A 20,620-nucleotide genomic window follows, 5' to 3' on the forward strand; every position below is an offset into this window, starting at 1 on the left:
AAGTTAAGCCAGAGTATGTCGGGGCGTAGATCGATCGACAGAGAGCCGCGAGAAATGTCTTCGCGATTGAAGTTTATTTTTCCTTCTCGCGCACGACGTCGCGGAGAAGAAACGGATCGAAGCTGCACGCGACCTACCTGTGTGTGTGTGTGTGTGTGTGTGTGTGTGTATGTATATATTTAGCTCTATAGTCTAAAACGAAGGGATAACAGACTCGCCCTCGATTATTAGTCGTATTCGCACTGCAGACGACGAAATATAGCGCGCAAACTTTCGCTTGGCTGAAAGTTTAAAAATCGAATAAGTGTCTCGCTTCTACACAACGAGAGACTTTGTAACTTCGAATTGACATCAGGCTTCAATTTTTTTTCAATTTGCTTCATTGGCTCAGATTCTCGTCAAGCTATGGTTGCTTTTCACCTTTCTGAATCGCTATCGAATACTGCCACACGCGAATAAACTTGCTCAAAAACATTATCTCTAAGATTAACTTACATCTACGTTCATTTGTATATATATATATATATATATAGTAACGTACGAGTGTGTCAATAGACACTGGAAGACGTTGGATAATCATCACCATTTATGTGGAAGACGTTGGATAATCATCACCATTCATATACCTCTATCACCATGCAATTATTGTCATCTCATATAGTCGTTCTTGCACCCTCGTATGCGATAGCGACTCAGAGCGTATGGCGACAAGCGACGAGTCGATTTTCACGAGCGTCGTTTTACAAATAGTTACAGCGTTATTGACTTGTATGTTCGTTTCTCTATAGCAAGGAAGTTCTCGGTTCACCATAGAACGAGAGCTCGCGAGCAGCATCAAGCATACGCAGAAATACACGCAGCCAAGCGAAATCGCGCGCTCGTATATTGTGAAAGAAAAAACGCAAGCGGTGGCACGGGAGGGAAGAAAGGAAGGGCGCGAGGAGGGGGGTGCCGATCTGCCTAAAACGGCAGACCGATCTCGAAGGCCCTGATGAGCTCCTTGCCGGAGTCGTAGACGCCGATGATGCCGAAGAGGACGCCGAGGAAGATGACGAAACAGTCGTAAGCGACCTGGCTCGTCTCCATGGAGTTGCGCTTGAGCTTGAGATGGAAGTAGCAGGGCCAGATGAAGGAGAGCATGGTGCCGGTGAACGAGCCGATGAAGCCCATGAGGATGCTGAAGTGCGGTATGAAGATAGCCATGAGGATGGTGAAGAGGATGACGCCGACGCGCCAGGCCAGGCCCCAGACCTTGAGCTCGCGATCGAGGGTCCAGATCGTCGGGAAGAGCGTCTTCGGCTTGCCACGGAAGAGGGCTCGTTCCAGCAACTCGCAAGCCGCGTAGTACGGCAGCGGATACGAGAGCACCGCTTTTACCACCAGGCAGAAATTGACCAGGCCCTTGAAGCCCGCCGAGTGCAGGTTGTTCGTTATCACCTGCGAAGCGGCGTCGATCGAATCCTGTCACTCTAGCGCTCGAGCACAAATAAACGGAAGGGAAAAAAATCGACGTATGGTAGCGTACCTGCTGCGTGTCGTTCTGGAAGGTGAGGAAGCAGACCCAGCCGAATATCGACTTGAAAGCCGCGGCGGCGATGTGGCTCCAGTTGAGCATCCAGTCGAACTTGCTGCGATCTATGAGGTTGCCCTCGAGGGTAGGCAGGAAGATCTGCGACGTGTAGCTGAAGACGATGACGCCAAGGGAGATCGGAAATGTCTTCATATCGAGACTCCACTTGACCTTCGACCAGCCCCAGTCGCCGATCTCCAGGATGCAGTAGCCGATTATGATCGCGTTTATGAACAGGTGAGCCATCGTGCACCAGAAGCTCAGCACCGACACGTGGTGCAGGGATTTCAAGAAGCCCAGCGGTATCAGGAATATGCCGATCAGCTGCAACGGTTCATTAAAAAACACACACATTTAAAAAATCGATACATTATCATCTCGCATAATAGCTATAATAATGCACGTACCATCATCCAGCTGCGAGTGTCGATGGCGCCCTCGGGAAAGGTGCCGATCATGAGGTCGCCGCAGACGACGACGTAGAGTATGCAGGTCATGAGCAGCTCGATTATCTGGGCGATGTTGACGACCCTCGCGCCGACCCTCGGTCCGAAGCACTCCTTGGCGATCGAGACGTAGGAGTCGCGCACGCGAACCCTCTGGCCCGTCGCCGGGTCCAGCTCGTACAGGCACTCGACCAGGATCTTGCCGGTGTAGCAGCAGATGTGCGCGACGCCGATCATCGCGGCGATCGCCCAGTAGCCTCCCCGCAGCACCGCGAACGGCAGCGACACGATGAACATGCCCTGAGACACGTGGAGCACACGTTTGACGCTTGCCGAGGAGATCGAGAAAATCGAACGGTGTCGATCTTCAGGAGCGAGAGCGGTGTAATGGTAAATCCACCCCCTGGCAGTCAATGACGGGGTGGGTCATCGACGGTCAAGGGATCGATCGGTTTCGGCTGACCGGCTACACTGCGCTCGCCCCTTTCGCGACATCGAAATGCGTCGCGTATATTTATGTAAGCAGTTAAATAAGTTCTGTTATATCGAATTAACTATGTATAATAGTCTTGGCTGCTATTGAAACTGCCCTTGCAAAAGCGCTCGTCAAAGCTCTATTATTATAAAAACGATGAATTATCAAAATCTGCTTCAGCGATCTTGGCAAACGGCAGAGATAATCTAGTGAAAAGTCGCTGTTAAAAAAGTAGTTTTAACAAAAAAAAAGTATATTTATGCAAATAGGCTTAATAAGCTATAAATTGTCTCAGCTACTTTGATATAGCTATACAAGTATAAGATAAAAAAAGACACATATCACACTGTTCATACAACGATAATATGAATATTGAAACACTGCACTGCAAGAATGAAAAAAACGCGCAGTTTCCTAACTACAATGTATAAATTTGTCGTTTAAACGATTAATTTCTTTATCACATAAAGAATGAATACAAAACATGCATATTATAAAATTAAATTTGATTAGGCAATATTTTGCGAAAACTAATGCAATTCGCTCGAGCATTTGTTTTTAAGCCGATAAGTATATAATAAATAGTGAACTTCGTACAAGAACAAACGCAAACAAACCGTGTACTTGCCAACTGGGTGTGCGTGATTCGTACAAACAATCTATGCAATTGGCAAAACATTAAAACAAAAGCCATTTCATCGCATCAGCGCACATATTGCATAGATTCTTTATATTCGATTCAGGAATCATCTCAGATCCGGAAGCTCCGGTATATAGATAGTCAATTAGCAAATCCGTGAGTAGGAAATTTGCAATTGAAATCGTACGATGTTTGCACCTCGAGAACGATTCGAGAGAGAGAGAGAGAGAGAGAGAGAGAGAGAGAGAGAGAGAGAGAGAGAGAGAGAGAGAGAGAGAGAGAGAGAGTAAAAAACGATTTCCTCAAACAGTAAAATAAGAAAAGCCAGTCATACCTGGATGGCATTGGTGACGTTCCACGCGGCCTGCCACTCGTTGATCTTAACTCCCGAGCCAAACTCACCACCACCTTCGTCGAATTCACTGAAGCCGCTACTTACACTTCCAGTTCTTACTTTGTCCCTGAGAACAAAAACCAAACGACCGGTGTAAAACAATCATCGTCTCATTTTATGAGCAATCGAAATAAGAAACACATACCCGCTCCTCTGGTAGCTGAACGAGTCCTCGGCCATGGTAACGTGCCTCTGATCGCCGTTGTACGATCCGCCGGCGTCGACATTGAGCTCGGCCATCTCGGCGCCGTCGGCACCTTCGCGATACTCGCCCTGCTGGTCGTAACCGGCTCCAGGCGGTGGTCTCGCGCCTGGACCTGGACCTCGGATCAGCTCCATACACGGGCTGTTCTCAGGCCACTTGGCCTTTATCGTCTCCCAGGCGACGTTCATCGTCGCGCTCAGCGAGGGTATGAAGAACCCTCGGAAGTACGCCATCGCTCGTGCTCAGAGACCTGTGTGAAACATGAATCGCATATTAGTTTTTTTACACCATACTAGAGAGCGCTGTATTAATCGCTAATTATAACTTTTCAGCGCCAGTACGCGGCATTGTTCGGTGTATTTTTACGCGACACGGATTGATTTTTTTTCCAAACTTATAACTCGGACGCAGAAATCTTGCCGCGCAACGCTGCGAGTATAATGTAGTTGCGCGCGCGGCCCTTTGTGCCGCTACAATCAAATGAATTTCTTGCAGTTGCGTAGATAATGACACGCTAAATTAGTTTGCGCATAATTTTCACAATGCTGCATATCTGCCAAGCTCTACACAGTATATCGTTGGAAATACATATCGCTTATCTGCTCGCGGAGTATTCGATGCGCGCTGAATGTCGATATTACGAACGGAAAATAGTGGAGCAGCTTTTTCTCAGCTCTCTCTCTCTCTCTCTCTGCAACGACATCCCCTCTCGCGTAACTTGTCACGTAGCCGAAACTGCCCCCCCGAAGTAGAATAAGGCATTCGCGCGAGCTTACAATGGAGTAGCTCTATATACATCGCATACGAGTCTTCAAAGGCCTTGACTTTTTAATTAAAACGAAAATAGAAAAAAAGTGCCTTAGAAGCCGCCATGCTTTCTCGCGTACACTTGTTCGCATCTATTCGATCGATTCCGGAACAGTGTAATCGTATAAGTAGTAAGAGTCCGGCTCGAAGCGTACACTCAACGCGACTAACAACGTACGATTTACATTATATACATATAAGCGTCGACCTCATAGACTGAAGGGAAAAAAGGAGGCTGTGCACACTCACGGGATTTCGTGGTTCGCAATAAATCGATCACGCCGAGGCTCGGCTTCGACGTAGCGTACAAGGGGGTGATCCGTGCGAGGAGTAGTAGGCACTTGCGCGAGCTTCCCTCATGCGAAAAGCTTCTTTCTCGCTGCAGCAGGCTCTTATTTCTCGTTGCGTTGCATTTTCAATGAAATTTTCTCTCAACTTTCTTCTTTTCTTCTTCCTATGGCCGAGGTGATGAGGATTAGCTACCGAAGAGGAGGCGGAGGACGTCACTTCAATCGCGGCGGCATTCGCGGGTGGTGGAGCTTGCTCTTGGACTGCCGCGGCTCGCAATGGACCCTCGCTGGTGGTGGCGACAGTGTAGCAGCATCATCATCCCCCTCATCTCTCTTTCTCTCTCGCCCTCTCGCTGACGATCGATCGATGCGCGACTCGCTCACGGTCTTGCGCACACTCTGCCAGATCTTCGACTAGTTGTAGAGCAAGAGAGAGAGAGAGAGAGAGGGGGGAGAGAGGGGGGGGAGAGGGGGGAGATAAGAGACAGAGACAGGCAGCTGCAGAATTTCCACCCCCTCTTTGCAAGGTGGCTCGCAGCAGGAAACGTGCTTGGACATATTTATTGGTAGTTTCGGGGCGCGATTGACAGAGTCATCTTTCTTTCTTCCGTTTTTTTAATAAATAAAAAACTTCTTTATTTGTCTTCTAACTTATGTTACAATTCACAATTATAATTCATTAATAGTAAGAATAAACTTCGATTTCTTTTTGTATAATGCAACCCCACAATATGCCTTCACTCGGCCGTCCTGTTTATTCAACTTTTGTGTGTGCCTCTTTTTCTCTCGTTTTCGAAATCTGGTAATTACGCTAAATTTGGCTAGCTTCACATTTCCGACTGAACACGGCGAAGCGCATTGTTAGAGTTGACGAAGAACATCCTAGGTAGAATCATTCGGGCCCGTCGACGAGCGACATTTAAATTGTAAAATCAAATAAATTAACGGACTAACAATATGGTAATGATAGCAGTAACGTGTCATCTCAACAACATAAATTTTCTTTTCATCTCCCTCTTTTTTTCCTTTACCGCGCACCGATAAACGCCTTATATTCACTATTTTACATATATAGCACAATGAACAAATTTAAAATACAAAGTATATTTCGCATAGATTTGGCATTTTTCCTTCTCTCTATGTATAATAATATATCCTCTTCCATGTGTATTTATACGTCATTTCTGACAAACATAAAAGCAAAATCCCGAGAATTTAATAAATTATAATCATCATCATCATTATTATTATTTATTTATTTATTATTTTTTTTTTTTTTCATGGAATCGTCAGTCTTCTTATCATTTACCGCGCGAATCGTTTAGTTTTCACGCCATGCGGTAAGAAAGAATGCTAACATAAATGCCAATGTTAAAGGAGCGTGCAAGCCCGAAATAGCTCAAATAATTTGTACGTATGTAGGTGAGACCGGAAAAGAAGGGATAAAAATTAAAAGTCGAAACACCAAAACGTAAATGTAAATAGAAACAAAACATAGAACAATTCATAAACGTGATAAGATGACTAATATTATGATGCAATTTTGTATTCATCATATAGATTTTTCGATACTTAACGAAGAATCCCCATTGACTCAACTCCTACAGATATCATTGGTCTTTGTTACATTGCATCATCTCTCGTTTGTATGAAAAAGTAACGAGAGACACAGCAAAACAGAACATTTATCTTTCCTCTGCGCGAGAAAGTAAAAAATTAAAACGCTCTCGATTCGACAGAGACGTTCACTATTCCCTTCACACTCACACTTCACTGTTTGTACAAGCGTGCTATATAATATATATTAAGCATACATTAAATAAAATACTCTCGATTTTAACGAATTAAAGAAAAAAAAACGTCATTGCAATATTGTACAAGTTTCAAGAAAGCTCAATGCAGCGCATCAAGTATTTAAATTGAAAGTGATATCGAAAAGCTATTTCATTAACATGTACATTTGCGATCGAATTAAACTATCGTTATTTCAATGAATTTCAGCTGAATCCATGATCTACTAAAAATTGAATTTGTAGTAATGAAAACTTAAAAAAAATTTGTTTCCATGTGCAACAAATGTAAAACTAAATAAAGATAAACAAGTTTAGTCACGTGACATAATTTGCAATTTGTGGTTTATATTCTTGCAAAGAATTATCAAACTAAAGCGATTCTTTTCAAAAATGACTTTTTAGACTAAAAACGTAGTAGACAATGAATCCGTTTCAAATTCATTAGTATGGATTGCACTACCAAATAAATTTCAGTATTGATAAAACTGAAATCTTAGCTTGGAAAAATATCTTAGCCGCTGGTTTCTCTTGGAGCCGGTTGAGCATCGGTATTCACCGTTGAATTATTATCAGCTAATATAGCGCTAGTGTCCTGCATCGATATCGATTCGGTGCTTTTGGCAGCGGTCACTTGCTTCAGTTTAGCCTCTACGTGGGGAAATTTTGAGTTCTTATCAATGTGAACTTGTGACGGACTTGCAGCGGAATGTGTAGGAATACTAGAATGTGCAGGCACTGGCCGTTGACACGAATGAAGCATCACCGCTGGTCCTCCACCGTACGTATTTACAAAGAACTGCCAAAGCTCCTCTGGTATTGGACCATAATCAGAACCTGTGGTAAAAAAAAGATTTGCTATTGTTTGCGAACACTTGTGAACGTATATAGAATGTAAAAATCCAAGGTACTTACCAACTTTCAAAACTGTTTGACCGCCCTTATTTACAGAAATGGAACTATTGTCTATCGGCCCAGGAGGCTGAGTCTCTTTGCTTTTTACGAAACTCTGCCATTGCCTGAACCAAGACATCGCTAAAGCATAAAGTGCCGTTGGATTATCAGGGCGATTTAGCTGATTGAAAATTTCCAATTCGTAAAGTCGTCGTTTTTCCATTGCTTCGTGTTTCTCTTCACATATGGGACATTCACATAAATGCGTACAAACTGGTCCACCACCAAATCTATTGATGAAAAGTAATGTTAATAATTTGTAATAAGAATATTACAATTTTGACACATAAAATTACAAACTTACGTTTTGTACAAAAACTCCCAAACGTGCTGCGGGATAGGCGTACAAATTTTATCTACAAACTTGGCTCTCACAGGATTTACACCTCCATGGGGGCAAAGGAAATCGGAGTTGTCAATTGGTCCAGGTTCAGCAAAAGTATTGAACCGATTAATCCACTGCCTTGACACGAAGAAATTCAAATCCGAAGACTCTTTTGATGACATCTCCATGAGCTCAACGGTCTTCTCGCGCAGCTGCATAATCTCCTGCGAGCGCTTTCGGTAAAACAGCACGTATGCGCCGCAGTTTTGCACAGTTTCGCGAGACACTGGCGTCACACACTGATCATCGAATTCGAACCACTGATTTGTAATCGGGTTCAGAGCGTAGCAGACGTAGTGACCTCCGCCGGCAGTTCCGTGATGGCAAATCACTGAGATGAGGTCATAACTTGTCTCCTTGGAGACACAATCTTTGTGAAGGTGAGGACGCATTTCTAAATCCTCCAACGGAAAGGACACGTAACTTGCGATCTTGGAACTGAACATGAGCTCGTGCCGGAATCTTTTGAGATGGACGCAGAGAACTTCAGGCAATTCGAGAACTTTTGAGAACTTGATGCCATTACGCAGCTTGTTGCACTTTTCGCAGCTGTACATGTTGTCACCCTTCAATTCATCCGCACTGAAGAACGCAGAGAGACAATCGTGGAGACTAACAGTTGGGCCCCATAGCCAGGAGCGCATTAATTGCAAAAACCAGGAAATCCAGCCTGATTGATTAGTCACGTAAACAACGTCGGAACAAGGACTTGCTTTTTGCGGAGTTAGGGATCCTTGGTGTATCATGTTAATGTGATCACGGCTCGGAATCGGCAACGACAAATCCTGGAATGTCTCGATTCGTGTGGATATCCTATCGCAGGTGAGACACTGCACGCTGCTCAAAAGTTTACCATCAAATATGTCGCTAATAATGCTTCGTGTTTTCATTTGTTTTTTTGAATGGTGTTTTACTGGTGAGCTTTGGGAAGACCTTTGTTGTTGAGTGTAAGTGACGTCGGCGGTGCCTTTCTTTACACTACGACTTGTGAACTTGTTTCTGAGCTTGTCGGCCTGACTCACTTTGGAATATCTTCGTTTCATGCCTCGTTCGCCTTCGTCGCTGAGCGAACTCTGTTCACTCACTCCAGAGTCACAGGTCTCATACTCAGCATCTGATTGACTTGAACCAGTTCCATCAACTTCAGTCTCCTCTTCATCTGATGAAGGCTCGCCGAGACTTTTCAATCGCTGCAAACCATCTCGATCTTCCTCAATGTGCTCTTTAAGTTCTTCATGAAGTTGATCCATGAAACAGCGTAGGAACTCTTGCGTGTCGTGCTGATGGTAACCTGAAATATTTTTATCATAAAAAAATTGTTATAACGACAAATAAAGAAAATGTCGAATTTAAAGTGCCTTTTTTTGGAGTTGATTAAAAATAAATAATTACCTCTAAACATTGGATGAACTGTTCGTATACCCGTCAATATAGCATGCGGAACCGTGTACCCCCTGGTTCTTTTATTCCACATTTCTCTAATGAGGTTCAAGTAACTTAAGCTCAAACCAGGTTTGCGATCTCTAGCAACATAAGACACCATGTGAGCACAATCCAGGAAAAATTGTGTCAATGGTGGAACATTTGATAATGCCTGCAATGCTGAATTCATGTAGCATGTGTTACCAATATTCTGCAAACCAACTAATCCTCTAGGTTTTCCTGAAAAATCTCTGCTTTCATCTGAATCTGTGCTGTCAGGAGAATCTTCTGATTTATCAAGAAAAGAGTCTCCTCTGTCTGTATTTATCCTATTAGCTGCATTACTATCATCTACAAATCTGAAAGTACAAAATTATACTTTGATTTCTGTATTCTCCAACAATAATTACAGTCAATAATTATAATAAAGAGTAAGAAGATTGTGAGGATTAATAAAAGTAATTCTACCTTTGAAAATATTGGTGAAAATCAAACTTCTCAGGCTTGCAATTTATACTAACAGAGGCATCTCCAGAGAATTTGTTTCCAAAAACCATGAGATCAAGCTGGTTTGGTGAGAGTGAAGGTGATGGTATGTGCCTGGTATGGATCTCTTTCTGACAGGAGTAACACCAAATCCTGTTTGAAGAAAGATTCATGTGGGCAGAGTGTGTTAGGAACTTCCTGTTATGGATAGTGCTGTGATCCAGATGTTGCTCCGCACAACCAACATAGCGGCATTCTGGATACAGGCACAGCCAAAGATTAGGACCTTCATTATCACACTCGACACATTTGTCAAAAGTCTCCTTTCCAGCGATTATGTCTTCAACAATTGACAAATCGCCATGACTCTCGGCATGGGGGCAGTTTGTTGCAACGAGAGGCATTTGTGCTGATTTTCTGAAACAAATAAAAAAGTTATGATTATAGGTATCAAGTACAAGTCCTTTAATTGATAAAAAACTATAATGAAAAACAAATTTTAATTCAACAAAAATGTTGCACAAAAGTTTTTTTTTTCAAATCATAATATTTGCAAATGCTATTGTTAAAATTTATAAGTTTATTAAAGATTTTATAAATAATCATAATGTCTTCACCGTATATGTTACATAAGCTATTTGAAAATAGGACAGGTGCTGTTTAAGTGACTTAGGAAACTTTGTTTAGATAAAAAATGCCTTTACCTGTAAGTTTTCAACTAATTTATACTTTTGCTACTTTATACAAACAATAAAGATGTTTTTAATTCTTTATTTATAAAAAAGCAAGCTGTGAGTGAGTGTTGTCTTTTTATTGGAATAAAGTTCCTTAATCTGTAAAATGTCAATAACAATAGCTTTTCAGTCAAAAGTATATTAAATTTGCTTTGTGCTTTATGTAAATTAATCATGCATTAAATTTTAAAAGAAATGTGTGATATGAGTTGATAAAAATCAAAATTTTTTTTTGGAGCTACTATGGCTTGATGCATTGTTGCATTGTAAAGTAAATAAATGAACATAACAAGGATAAAACATAAGTTCAATGTTAGTATAATTAACAATGCAATGACACATACTCAACCTAAATACGTTGAGTTGTGACAAGAGCTCTGCTCTAAGGTATCACACTTTCATTTTTGGCATACGATGCTAATGAACTATTGATAAAGTTTGTACGACTGCAATTGTCAATCGGCTTATCCAAGCAATGGAAAGTTTTGAACTTCAAGAGCATGATATTGTGTGTATATGCATGAGAGAGCACAACAAAATAAAGTCTCTCCAGTGATCCAGCACTTTAATATTGATCAGTGTATTTGACCTGACACAATAAACTTCCTCCAATTAAGTACATACGGGCAAACGAAGGACAAATCTTCCAAGCAGGCTGGCTGATGGTTTACCTGTTTCCACGTAGTTCTCGATCGTCTTCAACTGGAAAAGTCCTATTGTTTGCGACTATGTGTACGTGTACCTCGCGCCTGACACGACGACGTTTTTACGCTTTCTCTGTCTCTTTCAGCCGTGTCTCGTTGCTCGTCACACATTTGAGTTTGGAAGATCTCTCCGGGCCGTTGCGTATTTTCAATTTAGGACTGCATATCGTTCTATCTTGACGTGTTGTATCCTTGAAACGATGATTTTCTTTCAGCTGGATTCTAACCTGCAAGTGCCATTATATTCTGCGAATAATAGCCAGTCGTATAAAACGTTGCACATAGTACGCACGAATATATATATATATATATAAGCGCAGACACATACACACGAGTCGACAATTACATTGCAGGTATGTCAAATGCGGGAAAAAACTCCTATATATATATATACTGTAGCAGCAGCAAAATACGCTGATCACCCGAAACGCGATTGTAGTATTGTACTATATACCTATATGTCGTTCTTACCTATATGATATCAACGAATATAGACTTCCTATAGAAGAACGGTTCTGGGTTAAAATGGGGGGACGAAAGCTTGGGTAACAGGCCGTTAGTTCTGTTACCCAACCGCTCGGCGGCGCCACCTATGAGTTTCCTACAGCTTGGCGCGCATATGAGCACGCACAAGCAGACGATTCATCATTCATGCAGTATATTATGTAAAATATACTTTTTAACAATAATGAAAGTAAATAAATGACAAGAAAATGAATAATGAGTGTGTAAGGAGGTTTTACAAAAGTATTGGTTGCGACAACCATATTTTTCTGACTAGGAAAAAACCGCGAAAACGCAGCTCCTGTCAGTTTCCCGCTCGATCCTGCTGTGTAAACAGCGCGAAGAGAGCTTTACCGCAGTCTCTGTGTTTGTTGGTCATTGTAGTCGACAGTTTACAGATTTTTTTTGCAACAAATAGCGATAAATAATAGTAGTGAATAGGGAAGTACATCGTTCTAGTTTCGTGAGATTTTTTTGGATAGGTTTATCGTGTTTAGCGAAGAAGATTTCGTGGTCAGCATGTCGCCTCCACGTGCACTTTGTGTCTACACCGATTGTGGAACATCGAAGGCAAAAAATCCTGATTTGACCTTTCACAGATTTCCCAGTGATGAGATACGGTAAATCTGTTTATCACGAGTGTTATTAGAGTAAATAAATGTGAAAATTCAGTAATCAGAGGTTATAATAACGTCCGAAATTCATGAAAATCTTTATACATTAGTAAAAGTTTCAGATGTAGATAAATTAAAGGAAAATTGCAGAAATAAACAAATAATTTGATGATTATTTTTCATATTCTTTTCTTTTCTTTAATTAATTAAATATTTGTAAATACCTTCATTAACAGCAGTTGCATGAGTGTTGATCGATAGTTGCATGAAATGTAAATAATTTATGTGTATCATCATCGCCATTCCTACACCTATGCTTTCCTTTTATCCTATCCTTTTCCTGATGGAAGAAAACTTAGCCACCTTCCCGATTGGTTTCCATCGAATAATATTAGTTTGATTGTTTTTATTTTGATGGCTGTTTTTAATTATAAACAAACTAATATTAACTAAGAGCAAGTATCCCGATTTATTGTTTTTACGCACACTGTAGCGAAAATTAAATTTTAAGTATCACGTAATAATTAAACTATTATACACTATTACAATTTTCATAGTGCGTCACATATAATATTTATTTATTATTTACATCTACGCTGCTATTATTTAATTTTATAACATTCATGTAGCAAGGAGATTGACATTCGGCTGACTTGACGACTGCAAGCTTAAAATTTGAATGGCGCCGTGAGAGTGAGAGAGACAGCACGATAGAAATTGATGGCTGCCGCCATCTCGCGGAGCGTACCGAACTATCGCTTTCCGTCCCCTCGCCGCTATACGAACCGTTCTTCTATATGAAGTCTATATTCGTTGATGATATATTCAGCTGGGGAACATAAATATAATGAAAACATTTTCGCCGCATGGTGGCGCTTCAAACAGTCTCTCATTGCGACGTCTCAGCTTTCGAATGATTCAAAATCAAAAACGAATGTTTGAATGTTTTGTGATAAATAAAATACATTACTGTATTTTAAAGTAAAATTTTATGTATTATGCAAGAGTTTACAAATTGAATCAGTATAATACTAAATGAATATAATATAATTCTCTCTTACTCCCTGGTGGTGGGGGTAGCCAAGCCGTTAGCCGATCCATGCCCTTTCTTACTCTGTGCCCACATAAGTATAGAGTAGGTACGGAAGTGCCTCTCGAGCAGCCTAACAGAGATGACATCTCGCGCATTTATCCGTGTTTACCCTGGCACTGCGCTTTAGTGTTTTACTAACTGCCTTATATTCTTCTGTACCACCAATAGAGTATGTATGTGCTTGTAATCGAACATTTTCAATTGCTCGTTCATCGATCTTGTGGCAGCCTACCTAAACTCGTAACGTTAGAATCGATAGACCTTTTGTTATACTAATCTTTATTATTTTAGTAACATGACTACGGGAAATCGCAACTTGAAACTTCTAGACTACATTTCAAAAAGCGGCGATTGTGCTATAGATCGATGTCTCGCTGCTGTCATAGGCGGCAGCATCGACGAAACTGACCAAAACGGCGATACAGTCTTAATCTCCGCCATCAGATATCAGAACTTTCAAATAGCGGAACAATTGATCAAGTATGGTGCCGAAGTAAACGTTAAAAATAACTGCTGCCGAACCGCATTGCTATACGCTGTAACCAACACGAGTGATCTCGATACCGTCAAGTTCGTACCCAAACTTTCTGTTCCTGAGACAGTAGAAACCTACTACTGGGTCGAGTCTTTGAACTTCGCCTTCGAAGCCAGGGACAACGAAGTGATTCAGAAGCTGCGAAAGAGCCCGAATTACGATAGTGACAGACTCAGCCTCGTGAAGATGCTGCTGAGTGCCGGAGCCGAGGTCAATCACAGAGACATCAACGGCTGCTCGCCGATCCAGTGCGCCGTCTACACAGGTGATGTCGAGCTTCTGAAAACTCTGATCGACGCTGGTGCTGACATCGAGAGCCAAAACTGTCTCGGCGTCACAGCGTTACACGACGCAATCTTGTGTCGCAACAAGGAAATGGTTGATTTGCTGTTGACTCACGGACTTCACGCCTGTGGCAGATCATGGGCGTACCTCGACCTCAAGACTGTCAAAGGCAACACTCCGTTGCACTGGGCCGCGCTGTTTAACAGATACTACAGTCACGCGGACATCATTAAGGAGCTACTGGAGCATCATCCCGTTGATTTGGACATTCGGAACGCAAGAGGCCAGACACCTTTCCATTTTATTATTATGAACGGCGGCATAAATTTGGTGATAGATTTCATTATGCACAAGTCGAACTTGGAAATGGAAGATCGTGACGGAATGAACGCTTGCCATTACGCGAACCATAATGAGGATAAAGCTGACGTTATCAACGCGGTATGGGACATTGAAAACATACATACGATAGTGAAATATCAAAAACAATCAGCGCTGCATTTAGCAAGCCGATTCCTCAAGCCGGTTTACATTCGCTATTTTATCGACAGGGGTGCAGACGTTAACGCGACTGACAGCAGTGGCGCTACACCATTATTTTTATGCTTATATACCTATTCACTTTCACAAATCGAATCAAAATCCATGGATGAATATAGACAGACGATAAGCCTGCTTCTCGAGTGCGGTAGCGACATCAACATGAAGATTCGTCATAGGGGGGCAGATGAGAAGACCATCTTCCAGATGGCGATCGAAGGAAGAGACGTTGATGCGATTCGCTCGATATTCGAGCACGTAGCTGCAATAGAAGCGAAGACTAACAAGCCAGTGTTCGACGCCAACAATCTGGCGGTGCTAAAGAAAAATCCGTTGAACAAGGATCACTACGGCAAGTGCCGAGCCGAGCTTGAAGCCATGAAAAATCATAAGATTAATAATACGCTGTGTACCTACTTCGCTATATTAACAGAGCCGGTGAAGGTGCTGGCTCGGTACGTGAGAAATAAGACAGTGGTTGAAGAGTTCCGAAAGAGCGATTATGCTTTCGCTTATCCGATTTATAAATCGCGGTTAAGGGAAAAAATCGAGGCGGCTGTGATTAAAGAACAGATGATCGAAACCGCGTGTACTATATTGAGTACAACGCTTCAATTCGGTAATCCGAGTGATTTGTTTTATGAAATTATAACTTATAAATATTTCTCGGATGCGGATCTCAAGTTTCTTATTCATAACGCTAGTGATGAATAATTGCAAATTAAAATGTGAAAAAAAGATTTTTCTATTGGTTGTGTATATATATATATATTTAATTAAGATGTATTGCAAAATGATTGAAAAAATTGTTTTTTATACTATTTTGCTGTGCTGTTGATTTTAATAAATAGATATAAATATTTAACGAAATTTCAAAATTTTAAGATTTTTTTTACATTGAAACAATACCTCGCATTTTCCTAGGACAGAGGGAAAACCCAAATTTGGTTCTACAGGAAAAACCTCTGCCAGGGTACTTGAATCCACATGCAAAATCGTTAAATAAACTAAAATATGTTATTCATTTCATGAAAAAATAAAATTTAGACTAAAAACTATGCTGATCAATATTCTACCTATACAAATAAGTTTGAATTTTATATCACAAACTTCAGACTAACTTCCTATATAAAAGTATAGTAGTGGGAGAAACGAACGCCAATGAGCGTTGGAAACGCTTATGCACCAGCGTCCAGCGCACATGTAGAGCGACTGTAGATAGGTACGAGCCCTGCACGGAATGAGGCGGCGTCGTTGAAACGTGAATCGAAAACTAAGCTGCCGTGCTCTCTTGCGTCAGCTGTGCGAAATCAGTCAAGATTGCACATGGATTATTGACGAATTTTTTGCGAGAATCAGTGTTTTTGAGTAGGTTTTGATCAGTGCGATTGGACGCCAAAGTCAAAGTTGTAAGTTTGAAATAATCTCTGCGGCTACGGCTTCTGTATTATCACTGCATTTTACGTTCAACAAACTTAACCTATAAACTTAACCAAACTTCTTTTATACATATGCTTTGCATTCTCGATATTTGTTTCATTTTATCATGAATCGTAATTTTAAACCAAGCATCTTCATACAATTATTTAAAGCAAGTCTTGTTCATACAATCATAAATAAAATAGTGATATCTGTCTTTAAATAACTTTTACAACTTGTTGTTTTCAATACTAATGCACTGTGTCCATTTTATTTCTGAGGACTCATAGCTGAGCATTGGAGAATATGGCTTAATGAATATACTATATATATATATATATATATATATATATGAATTTTAATCTATATTTTCAGGCTAAAATGGTGTTATCTTGTCGATTTTACAAAGAAAAGTATCCAGAGGTGGAGGATGTTGTTATGGTCAACGTCCGTAGTATAGCTGAAATGGGTGCCTATGTGCATCTATTGGAGTATAATAACATTGAAGGCATGATCTTGCTTTCTGAATTGTCCAGGAGACGTATCCGTTCTATTAATAAGTTAATTAGGGTAGGAAAAACAGAACCAGTTGTTGTCATTCGTGTTGACAAGGAAAAAGGTATATTAATTTGTCATTAATTTATTGATATCAAGAACTTTAATTATCAATGATTGCTATATGAGTATTTTTTTGTTACTATGACTTAAGGTTACATCGATTTAAGTAAAAGAAGAGTGTCAGCTGAAGACGTTGAAAAGTGTACAGAACGATATGCTAAAGCAAAGGCAGTGAACTCTATTTTGAGACATGTTGCAGAACTATTAAACTATGAAAGTGATGACCAATTAGAAGAACTGTATCAAAAGACAGCATGGCACTTCGAAGAGAAGTACAAGAAACAAAAAGCATCTGCTTATGACTTCTTTAAACAATCAGTATTGTAAGTTACTTATGGGTATATGTATTATAATTTTTAGTTCGAGAAGAATTTTCTTAAAGTAAAATTGTTTTCCAGGGATCCGTCAATTTTAGCAGAGTGTGATCTTGATGAACGCACAAAAGAAGTTTTGTTGAACAATATCAAAAGAAAATTGACTTCCCAAGCTGTTAAAATAAGAGCAGATGTTGAAGTAGCTTGCTATGGATATGAAGGCATTGATGCTGTAAAAGCAGCACTGAAAGCTGGCTTGGCCTTATCCACAGATGAGCTTCCAATTAAAATTAATTTAATAGCACCTCCACTTTATGTTATGACAACTTCAACCCCAGAAAAAACAGATGGGTTAAAGGCATTAAGTGATGCTATTGAAGTTATCAAAGAAAAAATTGTGTCAATGGGTGGTGTGTTCAATGTGCAAATGGCTGTAAGTTGACATGATAATATCTTTTTATTTTCATTGCTTTTTTAAGGCACAATGCTCCAAAATAATATTATTTAACCTAGTGAATTCTTTATACAATATAAATAAAAATAACATGAATTTCCAATAGCCCAAGGTCGTTACAGCCACTGACGATGCTGAACTGGCCAAACAGATGGAGCGAGCTGAACTCGAAAATGCGGAAGTTGCTGGTGACGATGATGAGGAAGAGAATGAAGGCATGGGTAACTTCAGTGGTGGAGAAGATAATGATGAAAATGATGAAAAGGATAAGGAATCTGCGGAGGAAGATTAAACTTGTTAATACAAAACCAAGCGCATTTTTGAACAGTAAATAAAAACCAGTCAAAACATCAGACTTAAGTTTTCCATTGCAAATATTACATTTTACAATGTATTACATAATTTTACAAATAAATGAAAACAAAATATTTATGTCTTCTTTATACAGAATTTATTTTACAAAGATAAAGTATTTATGAATTTACTTTCAAATAAATTTATTTAACAAATTTTGATATTTTTTCTTTTATATTTTTTTCCTTAAATGTTAATGAATTAAAACTAAAATCTGTTTTTATTTAAATTAGTAAATAATTTAAAAAAAAAAAATGTTTTTATTGTATATTCATATTAATAAGAAATTTTATAGTATAAATTTAGATTAAAAAGTTTAAGGTCAATAAATAAATAAACTTGAATACTTTTTTTATTTTATTTTTATTGTGTAAGTTTTAATTTAAATAATATATTTAAATAAAACTTAATCATTGGCAATTGTGACCTCAACCTCAATCCCGGGCTCAATTATTATGCTGGTAATTTCTTTTACAATTTCAGATGGTGAATAAAGATCAATAACTCTTTTGTGGATACGCATTTGGAAACGGTCCCATGTTTTAGATCCTTCTCCACAAGGTGTTTTACGAGTTGTTATACGTAGCACCTTTGTAGGAATTCGTATAGGTCCCTTTACTTTAATTTTCTGTTTCTTCGCAGTCTTCAGTAAATCAGAACATACTGTAAAAAGAAAAAAACATTTTTATCATTATTTTATACAGAATAATAACAGAAAAAAACGCATTTCAAAATAATGGTTCCAAAATTTACCTTTTTCCAAAGGTCGAACATTGCGTGAGGTAAGGGTAATCCTTATACGATGAACTGGTGCAACTTCTTGCCCGGGTTTTTCTGGGTTTTCGGACTTCAAGCTTGCCTGTTTGTTAAATAAAAAATGTAAAATTAGATATGCATGTAAGGCTGTTGGGATGCTCATAACCTCAATGTATTGACAACATTCAATTTGAACGAATTACAATACTCGTAGCAAATTTTTTCAATCGTATTAAAGCAAGAGATAAAATAAATTATTTACCATGATGAAAATACACCCCTGGTCGAGTTAATCAATTAATTCAGAAGAAATAATTGATCAGCGCTGAACCAGCAGGTATTGCCGTTCAATGCACGTGTTTGAAAGAGTTTGGTTATGTTAACTTCCGGTATAAATAATGTACGAAAATAAAAAAGGAAAAATTTTATCAACAAAATAATTTTTGCTGATTATTAAATTGATCGTATGTGATTTAATGTATTCTGTATGTTTAAAAAATAATAATTTTTTAGAGCACGCTAAATTTATAATTTTCTTGAAACAAGTTACAATAGTATAATGCTGAAAAAAGAATCATCAACAAATAAACGATGAAGAAATTATTAAATATAGATTGGGAACTAAATAAAAATAAAAAATAAAAGTTGGTATTTTAAAATTTTTTTTATTAATTTGTAATTGTGGCAATAAAAATCATGATATTCACATTAGTCGTTAGCGATGGTGACCTCAACTTCTACACCGGGTTCCAGACTGATACTTGTGATTTGCTTAACAATTTCAGAAGGCGAGTAGAGATCGATAACCCTTTTGTGAATTCTCATTTGGAAGCGATCCCAGGTCTTGGAACCCTCACCACAAGGGGTTTTACGTGTCGTGATCCTCAGGATCTTTGTAGGCATACGCACAGGTCCCTTTACCTTCAGCTTCTGCTTCTTTCCCCTCTGGATCAGCTCTGAGCACACTGTAAAATAAATCAATATTTAGTAAAGCAATAAACGGAATAGTTCTTTATTTATGAAACACTATGCATACCTTTTTCAAGTGAGCGAACATTGCGAGAAGTCAGGGTGATTCTGATTCTGTGAATCGGAGCAGTCTCCTGTACTGGCTTCTCAGGATTATCAACCTTTAAACTCGCCTGGAAAAACGCCGTTTTTTATTAATTACAATTAAAGATAAATGTATGATAATTTAAAAAGTAAACATATACAATAAAAATAACGGTTATAAATAGAGTATTATATGTGTGCGTCCTTTAGAGGTAATTCCTAACCTTCAAAAAATACCTTTTCGGATATCGCTTTAAAACTATGTAAGAATTTATAGAAATATGAAACAAATCATATGTAACGATAAAAATATTAATCAACTCACCATTCTGAAAGCTTATTTTTAATTCGAGCTTTATAATCGAAAAAAAATTAGTATCACCGCTGATCCAGTGTCATTACACGATGCCACATGGGATGAAATGGCAGAGCTCGGGTTTTCAATGCTACGACTTCCGGTAAATTCGAAATCGCATTTATCCTCCGGGATTTTCGAAGGAATATATTTTTAATGGCTTTTGGAATGCTTAAATACTCAAAGCTCATATAATTTATTAAAAATATATATTAATTAATTGAATTATTTATTTTATAAAGTTAATCATTTGGTATATTTGTAGCATAAATTAAAGAACAATAAAATAAAATGTTATAACTTGATCAATAAATTAAAAAAAAACAAATTTTAGTTTTTTTTTATAAAAATCATTACGACTAAATAAAGTTTTTGTCGTGTTTACGCGGGTGGTTACAAATAGAAACTAAATTTGAATAGAAAT

General features: G+C 39.1%; 6 protein-coding genes across 15 annotated transcripts; 2 read left to right on the top strand and 4 right to left on the bottom strand.

Annotated features, from left to right (window-relative positions):
* Positions 1-166: 166 nt before the first annotated feature.
* Positions 167-5,131, bottom strand: LOC100119728 (vesicular inhibitory amino acid transporter). Its single transcript, XM_001603404.6, has 6 exons — positions 4,787-5,131; positions 3,671-3,980; positions 3,466-3,592; positions 1,978-2,316; positions 1,526-1,894; positions 167-1,437 (listed from the first exon to the last, which is right to left on the bottom strand). The coding sequence occupies exons 2-6, from the start codon at positions 3,961-3,963 to the stop codon at positions 961-963; spliced, it is 1,605 nt and encodes a 534-aa protein (XP_001603454.1). The 5' UTR covers positions 3,964-3,980; positions 4,787-5,131; the 3' UTR covers positions 167-960.
* A 301-nt stretch (positions 5,132-5,432) lies between these two features.
* LOC100119703 (ubiquitin carboxyl-terminal hydrolase 20) lies at positions 5,433-12,564 on the bottom strand. 8 transcript variants are annotated; one of them, XM_032596638.1, is made up of 7 exons: positions 11,774-12,564; positions 11,270-11,529; positions 9,847-10,281; positions 9,349-9,737; positions 7,876-9,247; positions 7,533-7,801; positions 5,438-7,454 (listed from the first exon to the last, which is right to left on the bottom strand). In XM_032596638.1, the coding sequence occupies exons 3-7, from the start codon at positions 10,266-10,268 to the stop codon at positions 7,132-7,134; spliced, it is 2,775 nt and encodes a 924-aa protein (XP_032452529.1). In that variant the 5' UTR covers positions 10,269-10,281; positions 11,270-11,529; positions 11,774-12,564; the 3' UTR covers positions 5,438-7,131. The 8 variants fall into 8 exon arrangements, with proteins under 8 accessions (XP_031778534.1, XP_032452529.1, XP_031778537.1 ...); XM_031922677.2 differs by lacking the exon at positions 11,774-12,564 and adding an exon at positions 11,649-11,753; XM_031922678.2 differs by lacking the exon at positions 11,774-12,564 and adding an exon at positions 10,569-10,697 and having other exon boundaries at positions 11,270-11,745.
* Positions 12,565-13,543: 979 nt separating this feature from the next.
* LOC100678712 (putative ankyrin repeat protein RF_0381) lies at positions 13,544-15,632 on the top strand. Of its 3 annotated transcripts, none has more exons than XM_031922786.1 (2): positions 13,544-14,774; positions 14,885-15,003. In XM_031922786.1, exons 1-2 carry the CDS (start codon positions 13,809-13,811, stop codon positions 14,897-14,899), a joined length of 981 nt encoding a protein of 326 aa, XP_031778646.1. In that variant the 5' UTR covers positions 13,544-13,808; the 3' UTR covers positions 14,900-15,003. The 3 variants fall into 3 exon arrangements, with proteins under 3 accessions (XP_031778646.1, XP_008208092.1, XP_003426807.1); XM_008209870.3 differs by having other exon boundaries at positions 13,545-13,686; positions 13,805-15,632; XM_003426759.4 differs by having other exon boundaries at positions 13,545-13,682; positions 13,805-15,632.
* A 399-nt stretch (positions 15,633-16,031) lies between these two features.
* Positions 16,032-18,108, top strand: LOC100119627 (eukaryotic translation initiation factor 2 subunit 1). Its single transcript, XM_001603315.5, has 5 exons — positions 16,032-16,282; positions 16,668-16,911; positions 17,002-17,233; positions 17,309-17,657; positions 17,785-18,108. The coding sequence occupies exons 2-5, from the start codon at positions 16,674-16,676 to the stop codon at positions 17,968-17,970; spliced, it is 1,005 nt and encodes a 334-aa protein (XP_001603365.1). The 5' UTR covers positions 16,032-16,282; positions 16,668-16,673; the 3' UTR covers positions 17,971-18,108.
* Positions 18,109-18,376: 268 nt separating this feature from the next.
* LOC100115087 (40S ribosomal protein S20-like) lies at positions 18,377-19,206 on the bottom strand. The gene is made up of 3 exons (XM_001605624.6): positions 19,051-19,206; positions 18,786-18,891; positions 18,377-18,695 (listed from the first exon to the last, which is right to left on the bottom strand). Exons 1-3 carry the CDS (start codon positions 19,051-19,053, stop codon positions 18,439-18,441), a joined length of 366 nt encoding a protein of 121 aa, XP_001605674.1. The 5' UTR covers positions 19,054-19,206; the 3' UTR covers positions 18,377-18,438.
* Positions 19,207-19,433: 227 nt separating this feature from the next.
* Positions 19,434-20,319, bottom strand: LOC100679827 (40S ribosomal protein S20-like). The gene is made up of 3 exons (XM_003426749.4): positions 20,167-20,319; positions 19,825-19,930; positions 19,434-19,753 (listed from the first exon to the last, which is right to left on the bottom strand). The coding sequence occupies exons 1-3, from the start codon at positions 20,167-20,169 to the stop codon at positions 19,497-19,499; spliced, it is 366 nt and encodes a 121-aa protein (XP_003426797.1). The 5' UTR covers positions 20,170-20,319; the 3' UTR covers positions 19,434-19,496.
* Positions 20,320-20,620: the final 301 nt, after the last annotated feature.

This window comes from Nasonia vitripennis, chromosome 2, assembly GCF_009193385.2.
Source record: "Nasonia vitripennis strain AsymCx chromosome 2, Nvit_psr_1.1, whole genome shotgun sequence".
Classification (NCBI taxonomy): Eukaryota; Metazoa; Arthropoda; class Insecta; order Hymenoptera; family Pteromalidae; genus Nasonia; species Nasonia vitripennis.